At 43.5% G+C, this 21177-nt stretch overlaps 1 protein-coding gene across 1 annotated transcript in view; it reads right to left on the minus strand.

Moving 5' to 3' along the window:
• Positions 1 to 21177, minus strand: part of LOC138581134 (arf-GAP with SH3 domain, ANK repeat and PH domain-containing protein 1-like) — a 1625721-nt gene that overhangs the window by 705952 nt on the left and 898592 nt on the right. The window contains exons 15-16 of the mRNA XM_069652230.1: positions 9918 to 10081; positions 6998 to 7131 (exon numbers count right to left, since the gene is read on the minus strand). Coding sequence (XP_069508331.1) covers positions 6998 to 7131; positions 9918 to 10081 — 298 coding nt within the window. The remainder of the gene's footprint in view (positions 1 to 6997; positions 7132 to 9917; positions 10082 to 21177) is intronic.

The raw sequence follows: 21177 nt of genomic DNA on the forward strand, positions 1-21177 counted from the left end.
AGAAGGCTGCACGCAAAAGAAGGATGTGAAGAACTAATAAATTGGTTAAAGTCAATAAGTAATCATCTTTGGTTGTAATCAATCAGAAGACATACTAAAACAGTTGCAATAACTTCTGCACCAATACGGTCAACAAACATACATTGAAAGCAAATAGACACTATCATGCCTGCGTACATCCGCCACTGAGCCAGGACCCAGAGAAGGAAGAAATGGCTGGAGCCTGGGTCACCAACTCATACAGTGCTGGTAATAATCGTATGTGGCAAGGCTCTGACTAGAGATATGAAAGGCCTTATAGAATGTTGCCACACTGGGGATTTAGAGGTGCTCCACAATATGCATCTCAAATACTGTCCCAAAAGATTACATTTCAGCTTCAATGGCATGGAGGTGAGGGCACGCTTAGCTGTCTTGGTCAACAGAGAAAACATCAGTAGGCAACGGGCAATAACTGGGAAAGGAAACCAGTGGAGAATCGGAATATGGATTTCCCTTCAACAACAAAAGAAAGTGGATAACCAAGGCAATTCCCAAAGAAATTAATTTCAAATTTGTGTAGGATTTACTATAATTCCAAAATCTGCCATTGTCACCCAACTTTGTAGGCAATTTAAATGAACATGATGCATCCTCTTCTTTAAATTGTGAATCTGTTGTTGTCTTCATTGTAGGCCGTTTACATCAAGAAATCCGCCAATGCCATCGGTGTATACTGTAAAAAATAAAATGTCAGCATCCACTGAAAGGAATTGGTGTCGTCCTTTTACACATTATCTGGAGATATATTGTTCATCTACTAGAACCACATTTAATGATGTTAAGTGAGTGCAAACATGTTGGAGCAAGTGGGTGAACCACAATGTTCTGAGGTGATCAGTGTTCATGTGCAAGACTAGCGGGTCCTGAGTGGTTGAGACACAAATATAGTGAGTGAAAACGTGGCACATACCCTGGATAAACCTTGAGATGGTTCACCATATGGCTGCTTCTTTAAAAGGAGTGAGTGCCAAAAGAATGACGGGTCATGATTAAGTACACTGTAGTGCTGAGGACATAAACTCAGATGCTGTGACCTGGCTATTTCTGAAAAGTACCTTTCAATCTGATCCATTTAGTTTGTATTGTTTTCAGTGTTCACAGTAGCAATGTCTTACCTCAGAACCATTCCCGTTGTCAACGAGAGAACAGGCGAAACACACATGATCTGAGATTCACAGAAATGAGAACTGTATGCCACCGTGGTGTACTGTAGGCTTCGCAGATGTGGGATTTGATTTTTCTAGACAAAAGGAACTGGTCATTAGGGTACCACATCTGTATTTCACCTGGTAAAGGTCAAGGCTGGGGCTAAGCTGGCAGATCCTGACCGGCTAAGCTGGCAGATCCTGACCTAAGGGAAGATCTACTCAATTGAAATCCTAGTTGGCAACCCATTGAATTCTTGAAGAATATTTGTGCTTGTACTAAACAGACAAAATATAGGCGGGAGCAAAATGAAAGCACACACACGTGGGCTAGAAACACATTGGATGATAAGACCAAAAAGTGTGGTCTCTACTTTGTGTAACCATTCACTTACATAACGTAATAAAGCGACTCTTAAAATAACATTTCCAGGCCCACTTTTGGTTCTCTGTCCAGACAACATAATGGCCAAGCACACAATTTTGTAACTCGCACAAAAATAGCACGCCAAACATCCATCTGCAAACACTAAAATCCTGTAACTTGTAGCAACTCGGGTAAATCTGCACTGTTAAGGAGACAGCACTAACTCTAAGGATGCAGTACATACAGAGCCCCTCTTCCATTTCAAAGGCGGCCACACAGGGAAAGGAGTTGAGGCGGTGGGGATCTGCCGCCGCAATCTGGTAAGTGGGATGGGGGAGGGAGAGGGAACAAAAAAAAACAGTTGGCGGGGGAAGATGGTGGGCGGGGGTGCCAGACCTCAGGCAGCTTGGAGTGTGGGCTTTCACTGGTAGTGTCAGCCTCCTTCCATAGCCACCTGATTGGCTGGCTCCCCCGCCCAGTGTGCTAATGTGCTGCTGTCATCTGCGAAAAGGTTTGTCCACTGTCAAAGATGGCCTCTATAAGAAACCAACTTCCAAAGATAGTGCAAGGTTTTTATTAAGTGTCTTGAAAAGGGCTCTAAGGGCCATCCCTCTCCCTCTTGTCTAGAGAAAACAAGGCCCTCCCCAACCCAGACAGCCCTTCTCCCAAAGTTAGTATCCACTGATTGTTTGGCCCTACGGTCTAGTTTCTGCCTTGCTGTTTGTGAGGGCCTAGAGGCAAACCCGTGGTTTATCTGACATCCTCTGGGACTTCCTAAATGTGAACTACTCTATCTTTTGTTTAGTTCTAAGGGGTTGAGCCTTCCAGACACTTAAGTCCCACTTTATCGTTTTTCCTTTCATGTCCCGATGTTCCTCTCCATCAGTTTCTTTGGTACTCACCCTTCCACCGGCTACTCTCCTCTCTCCAGCGCCACCCACCTTCTCTCTTTTCTTGCGTCATCCTCCTCTGTTTCTCCAATGTCTCGCTCTCTACAACCTACCTCCACCCACCAGTGTTAGTCCTTCTTTGCACTGGAAAATATTCCCATTTGTATCAGTGAGCAGCAAGTCAAGGGCAAGAGTTTGAGCTTCTCTTTATTTCATGCCGCAGAGCCACTCTATGGCTGGTTTAAAAAAGTCCATGTTAGTGAGCCTTGCCGCAGCATCGGTGCATACGCTGCTGTCATCTGGCAGCATGTAGCGTTCCTTGTGGCCGCATTAGTCGCCAAAGCGCTACATGGAGGTTCTCCGTCTCCCTGGAGTCCATGAAGATCTTGGGACTTGAGCAGTCTCTGGAGGCTCTGGTGGTCTGTCATGCTCTGGTCCATCTGCCCAGATCATTCATGAATGTTGTGGCCTGCAAAGAAAAGAAAGAAGCTGGCCAGCATCTTCATGAAGAGGTATGGGGTGATTAAAAGTGGTATTGCCTGTGCACATATAGGCCCTTTGGAGAGGACAAACTGGGGCCCACCCAATTGCCACCTTTCTCTCAGGTGTAGCAATGGCTCTAGCTTCTACCCTGGTGGGCTTTCCACCCCAGGCTGAGAGGGCTCCCCACCCTTTCATAACAAGGTCAGTCTACCTACTATCACATCACTCACTATTTCACTGAATTTTTAACAGCAGTGTCTGCTCTTTCTTTTCACATAGGCAATTTTAGTTGAAGAGGTTTGGGATAGGGGAGAACTAACCCAATGTCCCAGGCCTTCCGAATTTCTGTATATTTATCACAAGCAACAGTTCAGATACTGTCTGTAGACTTGGGTGTGTCACTGTCTTACTCTACTGCGTAACAGGTTCTACAGGAACTATTGGGTAACCTACTTTTCCAATGGGCAACTGCTTTCATTGGTAACAATGGACCCATAAATGCCAGTTTGCCCACACATAGTTACTGTTATTTACAGCAGCATGATACTAAGGCTACTGATGAAGTATTGGTCATTGTTAGAACACAAAATTGAACGGTTACCTTGTCCCAAGGTTTTGCAGTTAACCCCATTCTGATCTTGCTTCAAAATGCCATGAAGCATACCACAATGACCAATGACTCATTCAGAGACATTGCCAACAACACACCACAGACATTTGTTTCTATTAGACTTCGCTATTCTCAGCAGCAACATGGTTCAAGACAAGAAAAGATGATGTAACAATTAGCTAATTTCTTTTGCATGTGCATAATGATCATTGTCCTGGTGGATTTTTTTATAACAGTGGTGTGTTTCTACAGTGGCATGTTAATATAAATCCTTAAATTACTGTTTTGACAGCTTTCCTTATTTTAAAAATCAGGTCATTGACAAAAAAAGATTCAGGGATGAATGGAGAAAGGCAATGTTGCTATGCATTACTAGGGAGAGCATCTTCAGCCTTCCTATGGCGACACATGATTGAGTATACACGTTAATAGTACATTTTTCTCTGACAACTGCAGGCATCAACACAAGGGGCATTTCCTCCGTTTGTGCTGGCAGAGCAGACTATGTTAGCTGTCCCACGGGTGACTGTTACCAAAAGATAGCGACGGAGCACAAGGGTGTGTTGCACACTTCTAATGATACAATGCTATTAGTTGTAGAGCAGGTGTACTGATGATTCATCAAGACAATGCAGCGGGTGACCAATTCTTTAAGCTTCTGAATTCTGAAGAACCATAGCTTGAGTCTTACCCATAAAACACTGAAGATAGACAAAAGGATTCAAAGATCATCTACTTTCTTCTTTCAGCGTGCAGCTTCCAACACACCACAGACCCACACTGTCACCAACTCCAGGCCACCCATAGCCAGTGCACATCAACATCACTTGTTTATGGGAGACACAGACTTGTAACCACAAGTGTATCAGAAAGAAACCCTTGGTGGAAGTCATTCGAGTTAAGCACAGCATTTGTTTTGCGTTGTTCACTGATGCAGTGATGAGTGTGAAAGAAACAATCAGAACCTGTATGTGCTGTGTGTGTGCATGTACAGGGAGGAAGATACAATAGCTCCTTATTGCTATCCTAGCTAGCTCTGCAACTGTTAAAACCATAGTGACAGGAGGCCTTCCATGGACCATAAAGACATGAAATATCAATTACAGCGGTGGTGGGGGGCTGGAGGGGGACGCGCCTTGAATGCTCACTCAGCACTCACAAATGGGCTCCCTAAGAAGACAGGGAGAGAGAACCTTACGCAGAGGAGAGCCTCTGACGAAGGAGCGTCCTAGAGGGGCGAGTGCTGATGGGCCGTAGAGTCAGCAGCAGCCGAAAGAATCAAGGGAGCACAGACGAACCATGTAGGGCCAGCAAAGAGAGCAGTGGAGAAACCGCTGGAGGGATGTGGTACAGTCTCGTGAGAGAGTGCAAGGAAGATTAAGGAACTTTCTTTGACTTTAAATAAACCTTTTTTTCATTGGAACTAAGACCATTACCCTGAGAAAAAGCCCAGTGTGCTCGACCAAGGGAAGTCTGAACCAGAAGCACAGTGCTCTGGTCTTTAGGTTCTTTTTCGATAGTAGTAGCGCCAGATAGAATTAGATTTTGGACAGAGGACGTGTTTTTTTTTTTGGACAACTGACGAGCACCCGTAGTTTAGTTTCTTAGGCAGAGACAATAACCCTTCTCGATAGGGATACATAGGCCTTTTGCTATTTTATGTAATAAAGAACCTTTTGAAATGTCCTCACTTTGTCTTGACTACTTGTTCTGGTTTGCCACAACACACACTAACAAAATACTAAATAATGTGAGCAAAAACTATGCACATAATTAAAATCTTGGAAAGCTGAAAAAATCTGTCAGCATAATTGACCAACGATTTATACAATACTCCATTGGAAAAGAGAAAAACAGGAAATCAGTGAGAATTGTATTTTTTTAAAGTTATGGTTACAACCAAAAAAAGTCTAAAATCTATAAATGTTTGTAATGTCAGGATCTAACGAATTATTAAACTCTAAGGAAAACATGTTTAGTGCATAGCAATTCTTTACACCGATTCTGCAAGGGGGGAAAAAACAGGATTTTGGCTTCTGGACCGAGAGAGTGCATTTTCTAGACTGGTGTATGATTCCCCAGAAAGAGCTAGATCTGGTTATTCTGCATTAATTCAGAATACTGTTTATTAAAAAGGTTGCATCCTATCAAGTCTTTGTGAAAAAAAGACACAATAAAAATGCAGTGAAACACAAGTCATGCTTATAGATGTCAGCCTGAGCTGTGAGCTCTGCTACACTTTCTGCTCCTCTGGGGTCCTTGGACCGCTTTCTGCTGAACCTCCGATAACTGCATACATGCAGTGTCTGATGATATGGAGCCTATTTTGAAGACTTGCGGGTGCTTGGTAAAGTCAATGAGACCTGCTAGAATTGGGACTGCACTCTCCTCTTGAATGCAAACCACACTCAAGATGGTGATGGCCAAACGTGTCCTGTGCATCTGGTGGGAGCTGTTCTATTGAGAGAGAAGGGGTGAACAAGAGTTCCCTGCCGCCAACCTCAATGGAGGTGGCATGGGAAGGTGCTGAAGGGAAATGGCTGAGTGGACAGAATTGCCTGGAACTGTTTAGCGAGCTCTAAATGCTGGGTCAGAGTGAAAGGGGGGTTGCTCTGCTTTGTGGAGGTGGGAATGCTCCTGTATTTTATGGTGGCATCCATCATACCAGAGAGAGGGCCCTGAGATCTCATGAGGAGAGCAAGAAAAAACTTTGAAGCACAGTGGAAAGGATTCTTTCAATTCACAACCCGGGGGTACAGGTACTCTGCTGGCTCCATAGAGGGCATCAGATCCTGCATGGACCAGGAGGGAATCCCTGCTTGGGGAAGGTACATAGTACCTCCAGCGAACATCTCAAAACATTGAACTGAATTTTACTGTAGTTGAAAACCACGTCAAAGTGTTGGTGGGGGGATGCTGGAGGGAGCAGAAATGGAAATTGAGGGGTGAATACAAGGCTCAATGCAGTGAATGCTGATCTTCCATGGTGACCTCACAACAGTCCGGTGCCAAATTTCACAACCATTCATTTGAGTTGCCGGTGCGTCTAGAAGAACAAGTGGAGCAGTTGGAAAGTTTTTCTAGGGCAGCGAATTTGAAAAAAACATTTTATTAGCCCAATTCCAGTTCCTATGACCTAAATGGCGCTATGTACCTGAGGGTAGGTCAGAGGTTGTTAGTTTCTTCATGTCTTCTGGATTTCCCCCGACATCTCTATTGTTCCCGGGTGGAATGGGCTCTGAGGCTGCCTATTGGGCTTCATCTAGAGGGGTAAACTAAAGTATTGGCACTGCGGGGTTTTGGAGCATTGCTGAACCTTTTTATAGTCTCTCTTACATATAGAGTACATTTGAGGTTGTGCTTTGTTTCTTATTGTATCTGTTTTAAATAAAATGCATACGAGAAAAACAGGGCACAATCAGTGAATAATCGTGCATGGCCATATTAAAATGCTACCTACCAAAAGCTCAGAAGTTCCCAGTTTATCAAGCGACAATGACTGTATTCTGGAGTGGTGTACACCCAGGTCTCGATGGACACCAGAGCACTCGATGCAGGTCAGGATCCCCAAATTAATCGACAGCCATGTTGGATCTGTAGAGAAAATGACATGCAGACTGAAGCAATTGTAAAATACAACACAGGTGTACAATACAAACTGAGACAACATGAAACTGCAGACTCCATAATGACCAAGCACACAATTGTATAACTTACACAAACATAGCACGCAAAACATACACCTGCAAACACTAAAATCCTGTTATTTGTGGCAAATCAGGTAAGCCTTCACTGTTAAGGAGACAACACTATCTCAAAGGATGTAGTACACAACACCAATGGATCAATCCCAGACTACAGGTAGAAAAACAGGCAATAGTTTCCTTAAATGCACTGGCTTCAAAGGGGATACACAAATGTATCGCGTTACCACCAAAATAAGCAGTGCCCTTGAACAATGAGTGTGCTTAAGTATCTGTAACCTAGAGTAGAGTTGATAAACAATGATAAAGGGGTCTCCTCAATTTAGGCCCCAATAAAATGATATAGAGTCACAGCAGGCTTTCTTAGAAAAGGGTAACTAGTGAGGAAATACAGTGGGCTTAATTAAAGTATGATTGATATACCAGGCTCTGTTAAAATAGGGCTGTTAGGTTAGGTACAGCATATAGCAGTTTTGACACTATCATGCTTGCTGAGTTAAGGGTCTGTATAGCCCGGGTGGCTATCTGAAGCCGTCCATTAAAAGGAACCCTGCTCCTGTCCTTGAGATTGCAATTCCCAGGATTCCAGCATGAATAGAAAAACCTTCCCGGGTACAGTTTTTTTTAAAGAAGTTTCAGAGACTGTAGGCAGACTAAATGGCTGACTGTAGCTTTAGTTTCAAAAGCAAGTGCACCATTACCAGAAGGGGCATTTCTAAATGTCATTTTAGTACACCATGCATTTTTTTAAGGTGTTAAACGGAATTATAAGAAGTTAAACATAGGAGAACATAGGTTAATATGATGGTCTAGGGAATTCTCTACATTCCTTTGATTTTCAGAGACCAGTTGTTTCAAGACTAGAAATAAGAGTATGAACAAGGAAATCCATCTGCCCTGCCAGCTCAGTTTCTCGAGGTGTTGCCTCCATTCCAATTCCCTTCTTTCCCTTTTCCCATCGCTGCTTCCCTCTCCACCCCCTTCCTCTGCCCGATCCTTCCTCCCAACACCCTCAAACTGCCTCGTCATACACGGATTGGTCTGTCACTGTAGTCACATGACCAGAAGGCCTCTCTTCACAGACCATCCCAGGACAGCCTTGCATGGGCAGCTGGATAAGGGCCAAAGGGAAAGGGCAGCGCCCATTCCCTGGACGCCTGAAGGGAGACTGTACCGCTACATCCAGGTATGGTGGTGAGGGTTGAGAAAACAGCCATCACAGGGCTCTAGAAAACCCTGTCACTTTTATATTACTACCTCCTGTTCCCAATGTCGTGTTGAATTCCATGGTGCTCTGACCTAGCCATTGTATTGCACTTAGGAAATCGTGAAGGCCAGCAGATGAATTACACTTGGCAGAACTGTATAGTTAGCAAATGTATTGCACCAGAAGAATTACGATGGTTAACCAATGTTCTGTACATAGAAGAATCCTCAAGGGTAGCCACATAAGTAATCTGGTATTGTCCTGTGCATATTATATATATATATAAAATGACTAGCTCATTTAAGACCTTTGATCTCCGAAAAGAATGCAGAAACGATTGCCAGAGCAATCATTGGGGCAACAATCGACTATTGCTCTAGCCTACTCATTGGCAAAACTAGTTGGAACAGACTTCAGGTCTGTCAGAAAAGTTCTGTTAGAATAGTAATGGGGCTGAAGCGCAGAGACCATGTTACAATGGCCCGACGCACTCTACATTGGCTACCAATCGAAGCGAGAAACACTTTCGGATCCTACCATCGTACAAAAGTGTAGATCGGGACAGAAGCCCGGATACCTACAGCAGCTTCTATCAGCAAGATACTATGGTAGATCACTGAGATCTAATAATCAGAACCTCCTAGTTGTTCCCAAATGCAAAACCATGAAAGTGTCCAATACAGCCTTCTCTGCAATTGCCCCCAAGATCTGGAATGAATTACCACCAGACCTGAGAGACTGGAATGCACAGAAGCATTTAAAAAGAAATTGAAAACCCACCTGTTCACCTAAGTAAATAGATTTCTATCTGCACATAACTGTAGGGCTTATTTGTTATCTGTTGTATATGTATTGTTGCACCCTTAAGCACCAGGGTCCATGGATGCGCATTATACATTTTCTAGCATAACATAACTGTATTGCTCTTAGTAGAATTGTGACGGTTAGCCAATGTTTTGCACTTAGAGGAATTGCAAGGGTAACCATGTATTGCACTAAGATGATTCTTCAAGGGTAGTCTCAGTATTATATTAATATCATAGTATTGATTGAATCTAGGTTATCGTAGAATGTAGCTGTCACATTGTAATCCAAGTGAAGGCAGAATGTAGCCTGGTTTTTTAATATAGGTGGATGTAACATTTAGCCATTGTATTGAATCTAGGTGAGAGTTTATTGTAGCCATTGCATTGAAACCTGGAAATTAGCCGATGGAGCATATACAGGGATAAGGTCTGGTTTTGGACTCCTCATATAAATAGAGTGAGGCCAGGTAAGTGTAGGCTTTCTGGTTGCGCCAGCTTGGGAAACCTCCTGCCAGAGCAATCTCTCGACATCCTTTCTAGGATAACCATGCTGTGAGGCAATGCTATACATGTTCACAATGCTGAAGTCAAACAGACAGCAAGGTACCTGGTGCTTCACAGTCATAGCACAGTACCTACTGCTCCACAGTCACAACACAGTACCTGGGGCTCCACAGTCACAGCACACAGTATTTCCTGGGAGACGTTTAATGTCGTCAATGATGGCTTTTGTCAAATCCTCAATGCTGTCCTCCCCGCTAGGGTGTACTTCATGGAAGGCCATGTTGAGGGCTTCTTGTTTGCTGTTGGTTAATACTGAGATCCACCTATGAAAAACATAAGCAGTGGGTCATTACTATGTATACGCTCATTCGTGTTCTTCTTTACAGTGAAGACAAATCTACAAATTCATCAGCATTTGCAGCACAGGCTGGAATGCAAGCAGCAGAGGTGAGACAAATAAAACACTCCTCTGGCATCTTTATACAACCAACACAGCAAACATGAGGAGAAACCCATCCTTAAAGGCGAATGAAATTGAACATTACGGTTGAGTTTATCCAGAACTGCTGCTCCGATTCTGATATGCAGCAGCTATTCACAGAAAAACAATCCTTTTCTATGTAATACTCAACTTAATATCTTGGTGACTGCACCCCTGGAACACAACATTTAAAAGGGAAAGGCCCATTACTGCACGGATCAACATACAGACTGGATTAATTCGGAGCATAGTGATGCACCATATTATTAGGAAACAAGATCCTAAATGTTTGGAGTCCTGTGCGTTGTTTGAGGCGAGGTAGTAGGCACTAGGGGTTTAAAATGGTAACTCCCTGCCCATTATCGGGGGACTACGATCATCAGAGCAAATGTTGATCAGGAAGAGGAGGTCCTGCTGTGGGGAAAGGTTGGCAGCTTAGAGCTGCATGCTCTCTGGCAACTTTACAAGTAAACTCCTCCTCCTTCGGACCTCACAAAATTAACAGAACCAGTCCAGCGAGGGTGAGCTGGGTCTGTCGAGGAATTGTTTGGGGACAAGAACTTTGAATTTGTGGCAATAATGCTATGCAAATATCACTGGCCGGTGTGTTTCTTTCAGGTGGGGCATAGATTCCTGAATGTCTGCAGAATATCCTGACTTTCCTTGGCCTAGATTTAAAATGTACATTTAGAATTCTTTATGAAAATTGATATTACTTTATCCCAGCTTGCTTTTATTTTCAGATATATCTAGAGGGAGCAACATGCAGTGAACCATGCATTCTATTAAAGGGCCTCAAAGCACTACTCTGACTATGGAAAGAGCGTGGTTCTACATGTTGAGAGGCAGATGAATACTTCATCCACAGTTTCTGCCCACCCCCAGCTCAATAATACACAGGTGAGAAACGTTACTCACTAAGACAACCGTACCGCCATTATTCCATGTAGGTACAGCAGGAGATGGACACTATCTAAGCTGAAGATGGCACGAGTAACCAAGCTATCATTGAGCCAAAACATGAGCATGCATTAGACACAAAGGAAATATGCACTCAACATGAAGAAAGCGGACACTAGGTAAAATATGCATTTATACAAGAATATTAACATAGCATCCATAAGACATGATGTATACTAACATCAGCAATGCATTATCTGAATGCAACATGAACGACATGCAAATATAGCTCACTATCATAGAAACGCAACAGTAAGGGGCAGCCATCTTTTCCAAAACGGAAACCACAAAATGCTTCTGATTAAATGAAAGGCCTCAAGGCTTCACGAGAACTCAAAATGCTGAAATTGCAAAAATACAGATCTGTAGACAGCTCAGGAAGGAGCTGGCAACCACAGCCAAGGTTACTGCGAATTAAGCGAGGGTCAGAACGTTGAAGTGAAAGCACTAGATAGCAATTCCCAGGTCGCAATAAGGAAACTCCCAGATTAATTAAAGTTTTTATAAGAGTATAACCAGCCTTTGTAGGCCAGATGCAAGACCACTACAAGCTAAAATAATTCATGAAGAATAATTAAAGAGTGTCCCCACTGGCAAGAGAAAACAGAACACTCACATCAATATTAGCTAAACTCCCAATAAATTAAGGGTTAAATAAGTTTAATCATGGTCCCAGCACACATGACCCATAATTGATGAAGACTGTCTATTAATTAGCAACATGCATAGAACAGATAGGACATGTGCCATACTCCTTACACGTATCCCCAGACACGAGACGCCCCACAAGGGCAATTACAAAGATCACACTGGCTAATGGCCTAGAACTGAGAGATGGTATCTTCTTCAATTGAAAGGAAAGCAGTCCGTGGACCTCTAGCCCCCATAACTCCGGCTGGCTCAAGTCTTGATGACCTGTCAGTTGTCCAAGGTTGGTTAGTAAGAAGCCAACCAATGAAAATCTCTCATGTTATGCGGCCCATGAAGAAAGGTGGCAGCCGATTACATATCACAGAGATTATGTCTTTTTACCATTATCAATTTAGATGTGGGCACAGGAGGATCCATCAGACAAGCACTACCCAATTAGAAATGTCAAGTGCAAGACAACTATAAGCCAACAGACTCTAAACTTAATGAAGAGGAAGAAATAGAAAGCTATGCCTGTTGGAAACAGCTCTGAAATGGAGTTTAGGGAAAAGTAAAATCAAAGGTAGGCGCAAACTTCAAAGCATGTTGATGATTTGTATTTGTATTTATTTGTGACTTAAATAGCGCCTTAAATCCAAAGCGCGGTACATAGCAACAATATAAAACAACAGTACAATAGTATGCAATAAAAAAAATGACAAGTGAAGCCTGAGATCAACCCAGATGGATTAGATGAGATTTCAACGATTTGCAAAACAGGGAATAAAAACTGTGATAGAACGTAGAGAAAGAGGAAGAGCATTGCAGTGCATAGGAGCAAGGTGAGCGAATGTGCGAAAGCGTGATTGGGCATGGGGGGGGCTGGTACTACACAACGAAACAGACCTAGTGGGAGGGAGTATAGAATGAAACAAGTGAGGAGAGGTAACCTGGGGTAAGACCGTAGAGAGATTTAAAGGGATAGAAAGATGAATTTGAGTTGTGCATAGAAGGGAAGCCAACCAGGAGTGAGAAGAGCAGAGGAAATAGTCACATGAAATCAAGCAGAAAAGTACACAAATATTCATGACAGATTTTAAGGGAGCAAGTCAAGAGGTTGGGAGGCCGAAAAGTGTAGTGGAACAGTAGAAAAGACGTAGAAAATGAATGATATGATATGATATGGCATTTATAACGCCCCAATACACAAATGTTTGAAGGCGCGACGAGGCAAGGGAGGGGGAACAGAGGGAAGAAAGACAACGATCCTACTAGGCCAGGTATCATTCAGATTGCGCAAGTGCATGGGAAGAGGAGGGAGGAGAAGTGCAGGGGGAAGGTGGAGAGGACAGTGCAGTACAAGGGATAAGAAAATACATAAATAACAATAAGTAAATAAGTAATAAGTTATTGCACTCTGAAACACTTGAGTACGAGCGTGATAGAAATAAAATATCAATCAAACGTACGGCCAGCCGGTGGCAAGTGCAGTGTGAGTGCAGACAACAGGTGTCAAGTACTGGTAGTGGGACTGTAGGGATACAGAAAACAGTCCCGAAGTGTGGGGGTTGCCAGGAAGGCAGTGCTGGAGTGCGACTGTTGGGGGAGGGGACATGGGCCAGAGATCAGAGGGTGGCCAGGTAACCAGTGCAATATCAGTGTCAGCCAGGAAGTCAGCAAGGGAGAGGAGGAGAAAAAGCAGAAGCAAAGAGAAAGGTTTTGAGGTGCTTCTGGAACCGAAGATGATTCTCCTCAAGTTTCAGGGGGGGCAGGGAGGCCCCAGCCGAAGAAAGAGATCTACCGCCAACTCGTTGCTTGGAGAAGCGACTGACCCTGAGGGAGTTTGAGCCAGAAGAGCGAAGAGCTCGAGAAGGAAGGTATTTAGGAAGAGAGAGTTTAAGGTATTGAGGCCCCAGGCCCCAGAAGGCCTTGTGGACGATGCAGAGGGTTTTGAACGTAATCCTCGCAGCTAAAGGGAGCCAGTGCAGAGATTTCAGTCCTGGAGAGATACGATCCCTGGGCTTGAGGCCAAGGGCAAGTCTCGCAGTCCTGTTCTGGATAAGTTGCAGAGGGTAGAGAGTAGAAGCAGGCAGATTTAGAAAGAGGCTGTTGCAATAGTCCAGACTAGAGAGAACCAGAGCTCTGGAGACTGTGAGCTTCTGGGGGAAGCAGAGGAAAGGAAGAATACCTCTGAGGAGATGCAGCTGATAGTGTGACTTCTTAGAGATGTCAGAGATGTGAGGAGAGAAGGAGAGTGTAGAGTCGAAGATGACCCCAAGGTTTTTAGCAATGCAGGTGGAAGCAAGAAGATGGCCAAGAGAGGACAGCCAAGAGCTACAGGAAAGGAGGGAGCGGGTGTGCCGATGAGGAGAATCTCAGTCTTACTGGCATTAAGATAGAGGTCATTGTCGGCGCACCATTTTTGGATAGCAGAGAGACAGTCGGAGATGAGGGAGGTAGAGGAGAAGGCCGAGGGTAGCCTTAAAATGAGCTGGGTGTCATCCGCATAGCACTGAAAGTTGGGGCAGAGAGCAGCGATGCAGTGGGCCAGGAGTGCCAGGTATTGGTTAAACAGCCAGGGATAGAGGTTAGACCCCTGGGGGACACCACAGGTATAGAAGAAATGAAGATATCAGTTGCTTAGTTGCATCAAAGGTCAAGACAGAGCGAACTTAGCAAATATTGAATCGATGATTGCGGCAGGCACGAGAAGAAATTGAAAAGTGAGGTTTAAAAGATGAAGCAGAATCAAAGTAGAATCCCAGATTTCGGGTAGTAGATACAATGGGGAGTTGAGAAGGGGGAAATTATATAAATGGAGGAGGCATAGGGGAGGTGATAGTAATAGAAGGGAAAAAGAGTACTTCTGTTTTTGTAGTTTTAAGTGTGAGATAGTGGGAAGACATCCCGGATTTAATGGCCGATAAACATGAGGACATGTTAAAGGTGAAGAAAGACCCTAAGGGGAACATCGAGGATTCTGTGTAGAAAGTAGACACTGGTGGCCTTGAGAATTATTTTTGAATGCTTATTTTGAGAACTGAATCTAGCCTGATAGGAGAGCAGCCTGATAAAAAAGCAGAATATTGAAGGAGCAAAGGTGAAGATGGAAGTGAATTCTACTAGTATAGTTGGAAATGGCACGAAGAAAGGAGTGTGTCAAAGTAAGCTAATGGCAAGACTGGGCAATGCAGAAGTGGGTGGTCAGAAGAATGTTTAGAAATGGTATGCTAGTAGCATTTTCTCAACACTTTATGCCTTTGTTTCCATAATACTATGCCTTGCAGTCAACTGGCTGCAATAGAGTTCATCCTGATTATAGTGATGCCTAAAGAGCTACGTGATATTTGTTTGTAAAATCATTACGTTCTTGGAGTCTGATTATATCTTAGCTTTGCAGCCTCTCTCTCACATTGTCATTTGAAAATGGACAAATAGATGTGTGTCTGCCATCCAAGATCTCTCTTGTGATGAAGTTAGTTCCTGTATATTCCTGGAGACCACCAAGCCAGTGGATGAGGTGCAAGTGTGCAGTATGGGGCAGATACCATGGTTACCCTCCCTTGGTCCCCGTCACAAGCAGGGGACAATCACACAAGGCTAGAAGGTGTACTCTCCACAAACAAGAGCCAGACTCAAACCCTGAGGGAGAGGTTCAACTTACCTACCATACTCAGAACAATGTACATCCCCACACTCTTGCATAGGGACACAAATCCTGCTCACTTGTGGTCTGCAAACTCTGCTCTCTTATTGTCTGTGAACTCAGCACTGCAGTTTAATATGCATTACAGGAAATAAAGTGACTAGGTCCACATGCGGGACCCATAAATACCAAATGTTAAACCTAGCTGTGCCTTAAGTCAATTTCCGCTGAGTTTTCCTATGCCTTACTACACCCCCTTTTTTCACTACATTTGTGTGCTTTTTGGAAATGTCTAACTCGGGTGTGTTTTTATAGCTCTACACCCCCACCTTGCATTGTATTTGTGTACCTTTTGGAAATTTCAAACTCAGGTGTACTTTTACTGCATCTGCATGCTCTCTTTTTTAGCTACTAAGCAGCCTGATGAGTTGGTGCTTGTGCCATGCATTCTCTCCTCTGTCCTCCATCCTTGTCTCTCTGCCACCCCTATTTTTTGTATTTTTTGTATTTGTAGAGCGCACTACAGGCCACGGGCATCGAGGCGCTATAAGGAGATGTAAGAGGGCTTGATTCAGGGTTACAAGGTATGTGGCCCAACAGAGTAATACTTGGTAAAGAAAATGTTGTTATGGCACTCACCATCTCCCCTATCTATTATTACTGCTATACTATCACCTATCCTCCTCCTCTCACGAAGTCTGGAAGGAAAAAGTAAAACTAAAGACTTCCTGGCCACTAACCCTGGTCTACCTATTGCAGACACCTACGTCAGCGCAACTTCCAGACCGATTGTCACTGATATCCTCTTTTCTGTCCCCTCTCCAGATCTCTGGACTCATTTCATATATTTTTTTTTTTTTGGTTTTGTTACAAACCTTTACCATTCAAATTCCGCTCTACATAACAAAGCCCAAAATAAACTAAATTTAAAAAAAAACCACTGAAGAATAAAAGTGCCATATAGATGAACAGGGCAGAAAAATAAACCATAACATATTTCTATATAAAAAAAGACGCATCGTACTAAACTAATCTCAAACTTACATTACAAAACTGATCATTAAACATGCTTCCCTTCTTATGTTATAAGTCTATAAAAATGTCTATGTCTTGACAAATGACGCCACTGCCAAACTCACAGACCTGGACTGTGGATTTAGAAGTTTCTTCCACACTTCGTCCAAGTCTAAAACTCTATTCCCTCGATCACTTCCAAAATATGCATATCTTTCCAAGTGGAGGCCAGAACACTCTAAGGACAATTGTTTTACAGATTCTACTGACTCTTTGACCCCACAGAGGCTACTGACCGACCTAATGGTCCAATTAAGCCCCTCCTTATCTGTACATCTTTATTCGGTAGCAGATTCCACCCAAGTCTCATTATCAGATTTTGGTAGGTTTTTTTTCGGAAAGAGTGTTAGATATGAATCTACCGTGCCCCTTATTTTGTGCTCATGCAAAAGGTGGCTCAGGGAAGAGTACCCATGAAATTGATCCACTGTGTTAACCCAATCTTGGTCGTATAATGCATTGTTTTACCTTTTCGGGATTAGATACCAGAATGTCATTATCCAACCCCAATTTCGCTAACAAGTTCTCACAGTTTAGCTTCAGTTTTTCCAAGTATGTTTTTGAGTTGAGAAATACATTCCCTCTCCTCCTTAATTCCATATTGACCACCGTATACAGATCCTCAGAATTGGATGACAATATCTTATAGTATAAAGACAGACACTGCCACTGAACTCGTACCCTTAATGACAGAAGGCCCAACTCATATCTAATGGCTGCTACCGGAAGCCCACTTGGGACCCCCAGTATGCTTCTCCATATTTTCCCTTCAACCCTATCCAACCAATCATAATTCTTAGCGGACCACAGTAACCTCCCTGTTTCGTGCCTGTGTTTCTCCCCTTCTGTTCTTCCCGTGTGCTATCTTGAGCAGATTCTTCCTGCTTGTTGGTTGGTTAAAGAGAGAAGGTGTGCTGTGTTTCTTTCCCCCTGCTTGTTTGGTGTTCACAGAGTCTGCATTGTTGGTTGTCTAACGGAAGGAGGTGTGTTATATCCTTCTTCCCCAACTCCTGGCTCATCTGTGTAGATTCATCCTGTGCGGCAGTGATCTCATAAAATGCACAGCACATGCTGATGCAGCAGCCTGGAATGTTATTCCTTGAGCTTGGTTCCGCCCAGAGAGAGTTAGAGAGAGAGACATGAAACATGTGTGGTGCGAGCCAGTGAGCTCTCCCTGTAATACTTATTATCCTGTCTACCATCTCCTGTACCTGTTGTTTTAGATTGACTTGTATGCATACAACCAATGAAGTAACTTAAGGACTTACTACATCGAGGCCATTTACTAGCCCTGACAATACCTTCCCCTCATAGAATTGAAATCCGGCCTTTACCAAAAAGTCTTCCATATATTCTGTTGACCTGGACCAGCTGATTCATCAAATTCAAAGCTTTCATGTTCAGCACACCCTGTACATCCTTCAGAAGTGCTTTTGAAGAGAAGTGGAAGCCAAGAAATGTTATACTTGCGACCTCCCCCACCACCTGATCCTCAAACCTCCATATTCTAGGACCACTTTCCTGCCCCTTAGCCATATTCATTGTTAAGCCACTCTGTTTCACATACTCTGCAAAAACATAAAGCAGCCTCCTCATCCCAATCCAAGAGCTATCAAAAAGCAGGAAAGCATCCGCATATGCCACTCAAGAGATCTTTACCCCTCCCAAACGGGGAGCGGTCATGGCCGCCACGCTAAGCCCCCTATGTCGAGACATATGAGTTGAAGAGGCAGGGAGCCAGGGCACATCCCTGCCTCAAACCCACCTCTGTGTTTATCCTGTGTGAGAGGTCCCTATCCTGATTCAGATGGACATATATTCCTGAATTTTCATGTAGGCCACAATTAACCGAAGCAGTCCCTGCGGCATTCCCCACTGTTGTAATGTCAAGCACAATTTCCGACGGCCAACCGAGTCGAACACCAGGGATAGATCTATTGATACCACATAGATGGTCAGATTTTTCGTTCCTCGTGTCCTTTCCTGTCATTCCCACATAATGGCCCCACTGATATTAGTCAAGTGGCCCCGACAGAAGCCCGTTTGGCATTGGTCCATTCTCACTTTTGACATCCAACAAGGAGATTGGCCTTTAATTCTTCGGGTCCCATTTGTCCACCCTCTTATAAATCGGGACGACATACGCTGACCACCATGTTTCGGAGAACAACCCAGTCTTTATCATACTTTTGAAGAGAAATGACAGGACAATTACCCAAGTACTCAGCTCATTTTTTAGTACATCATTTGTGATCTTACTCGGGCCTAATGCCCCGGATGAATTTACCCTCTTGCTCAATTGGCAAATTGTGCCAGGATCCATTTCCAAAGGGTAGGTGAACGCTTCGGTTGCAATCTTGTCCGTTGCTTCACACTGTGGCTTTTTATTGTCCCAGAATATAAATACCCAAAATGCTTCACCCACCCAACCTCTGAAACAGCATTTACCTGCCCTAACAACAGAGTTTTATTCAGTGAGTTCATTAAGGACCCGAAATTCCTAGTGTCTTTTCTTATTAATACCTTCAGCATGCATTCTGCATCCCCCTGAAGTAGTATTTTTTGTTTTCTTTTCAATGCCCCAATTGGACTGCTTCTCAGTTCTCTTCTCTTTTCTTGCAAAGAAGGATCTCATACTTGTGTATATGTATAGATTTATTCGTCCAGTTATTGCTTTTATCATTCAGTATATTATCTGTGCATTTTGCCACAGTTTCCAAATAGTTTTGTACTCCGAAACACACAAGTTTCCCTTCATAGTGAGATGAATCAACCAGCATCTTTAAGTTTTGTTTTAGTTTAGCAACATTTCAGTCTCCCACCCCCCTTTATGAGAGTTATATCCCTTACTTCACTGTGTCCTGTTTTTACATAGCTTATGTCAAAAGTTGCACTAATCATGCTGCGATCACTCCAATTATTATGTGTTACAACAAATTCTGAGCACACATTAAATAGCATAGTATCCACAAACACATAATCCACAACTGATTTGCTGTCGACCCTTTGCCAGGTGTGTTCCCTTTTGCCAGAATCACTTTTGATCCGAACAATCATATTCAGGCCCAATGATGTCAACATTGCTACCCTTAACCTTGCATGGGATATGAAACGTTGGGGGATAGGCTCCACTATTACCTCCTGCATTTGTTCCCCTGGGAGAGCCTCTGGACAGTCTGCATTCAAATCCCCGACCACCAACACCAAACCACCTTCATTCGCCTCCTGCCAAGTTGTTGTTATACAATCATCAATTTGTTCCAAAAAAGAAAAGTGTCCAGATCCGCCATCCCCGATGCCAATATATATTTAGCAATAACACTTTCAATGCACTATCCTCCTTGGCCACTTCTACTGCCAGCATTTCAAAGACCTCACCAGCAATCCATCGCCAGTCCGAATTTCTACCAACAGCCCCCCGAAGGGCTCCCACACTTCCCATTCTGGCTGCCATCTTATCTCTACTCTCTCTCTTGTCTCATCCTCGCCCATTAATGGTGGCACTAGATGAGAAGTTTGTTTTGTTTGTTTTATTTATTTATATAGCGCTCCAGACCCGGGGGTAAAAGGGCGCTTCGGGAAACGGTTACATGGTACAAAATATGCAGTTTACATTTATACATTTACCCATATATACAGTTTACAGGTAAAAAAGCACAATTAAGTGTGGGCAGTATCGTCAGACATGGGAGAGAGCAGAAGGATAATGCTAGTATTTATCCAGTAACCATCTAATAACCTGTTTCCTGAAGGCTTGAAAGGACGCAATAGGTTTGATGTTGAGTGGTAGGGTGTTCCAAAGTTGGGAGGCAAGGACCATGAAGCTGGATCCTCTGGCTCTTTTTAAGGTGAATCTGGGCACTGTTAGGCATAAGCTATTGGAGGATCTAGTAATTCGGGTGGCGGGTTTCATGGTGAATTTGTTGGTGAGATAGGGTGGGGATAGATGGTTTAAGGCTTTGTATGTAAGGCAGATAGTTTTAAGGTCGATTTTTTGTTGTATGGAGAGCCATTTGCACGATATTCTGGTAGTAGAGATGTGCTCTCGCCTGGAGATGTTTAAAGCAGCACGTAGCGTGTTATTTTGGAGTACCTGTAGTTTATTAATTATGGATTGGTTTGCGCCTAGGTATAGACTGTTACAATAGTCCAGTTTAGATTGTATGAGAGCCCTGGCCAGCGTGAGGCAGCTATTAGAGGACAGGAAAGATCTACAGGCCCTAATCAGCTTACCAGTGTAGGCAGTGGCTGAGGCAGTCATGTTAATTTGTTTGGAGAGGGTAGAGTTGGCATCAAAGTAAAAGCCAAGGGTTTTCACACTTTTCACAATGGGAATAGTGTTACGATCGATGATGATACTATTGTAGTTAGGGCTGAGTTTCGACAAGTTATTGGGAGAACCGACAAGGAGAAGCTCAGTTTTCTCATCATTCAGGCAGAGGCCGTGTAAGGCCATCCATGCCTGAATGATGGAAAGATTTAAATAATCCGGGTGACGTCAGCATTGTAGTTGCCTGAGAGGGTAAGGAGTATCTGGGTGTCATCTGCATAATTGGTGTAGGTGACACCCAGATGGTCCAGTTTGTCAAAGAGTGGCTTTGTAAATATATTGTACAAAGTGGGCGAAA

Source organism: Ambystoma mexicanum, chromosome 3p (genome assembly GCF_040938575.1).
Source record: "Ambystoma mexicanum isolate Mex_15411 chromosome 3p, UKY_AmexF1_1, whole genome shotgun sequence".
Taxonomy (NCBI): domain Eukaryota; kingdom Metazoa; phylum Chordata; class Amphibia; order Caudata; family Ambystomatidae; genus Ambystoma; species Ambystoma mexicanum.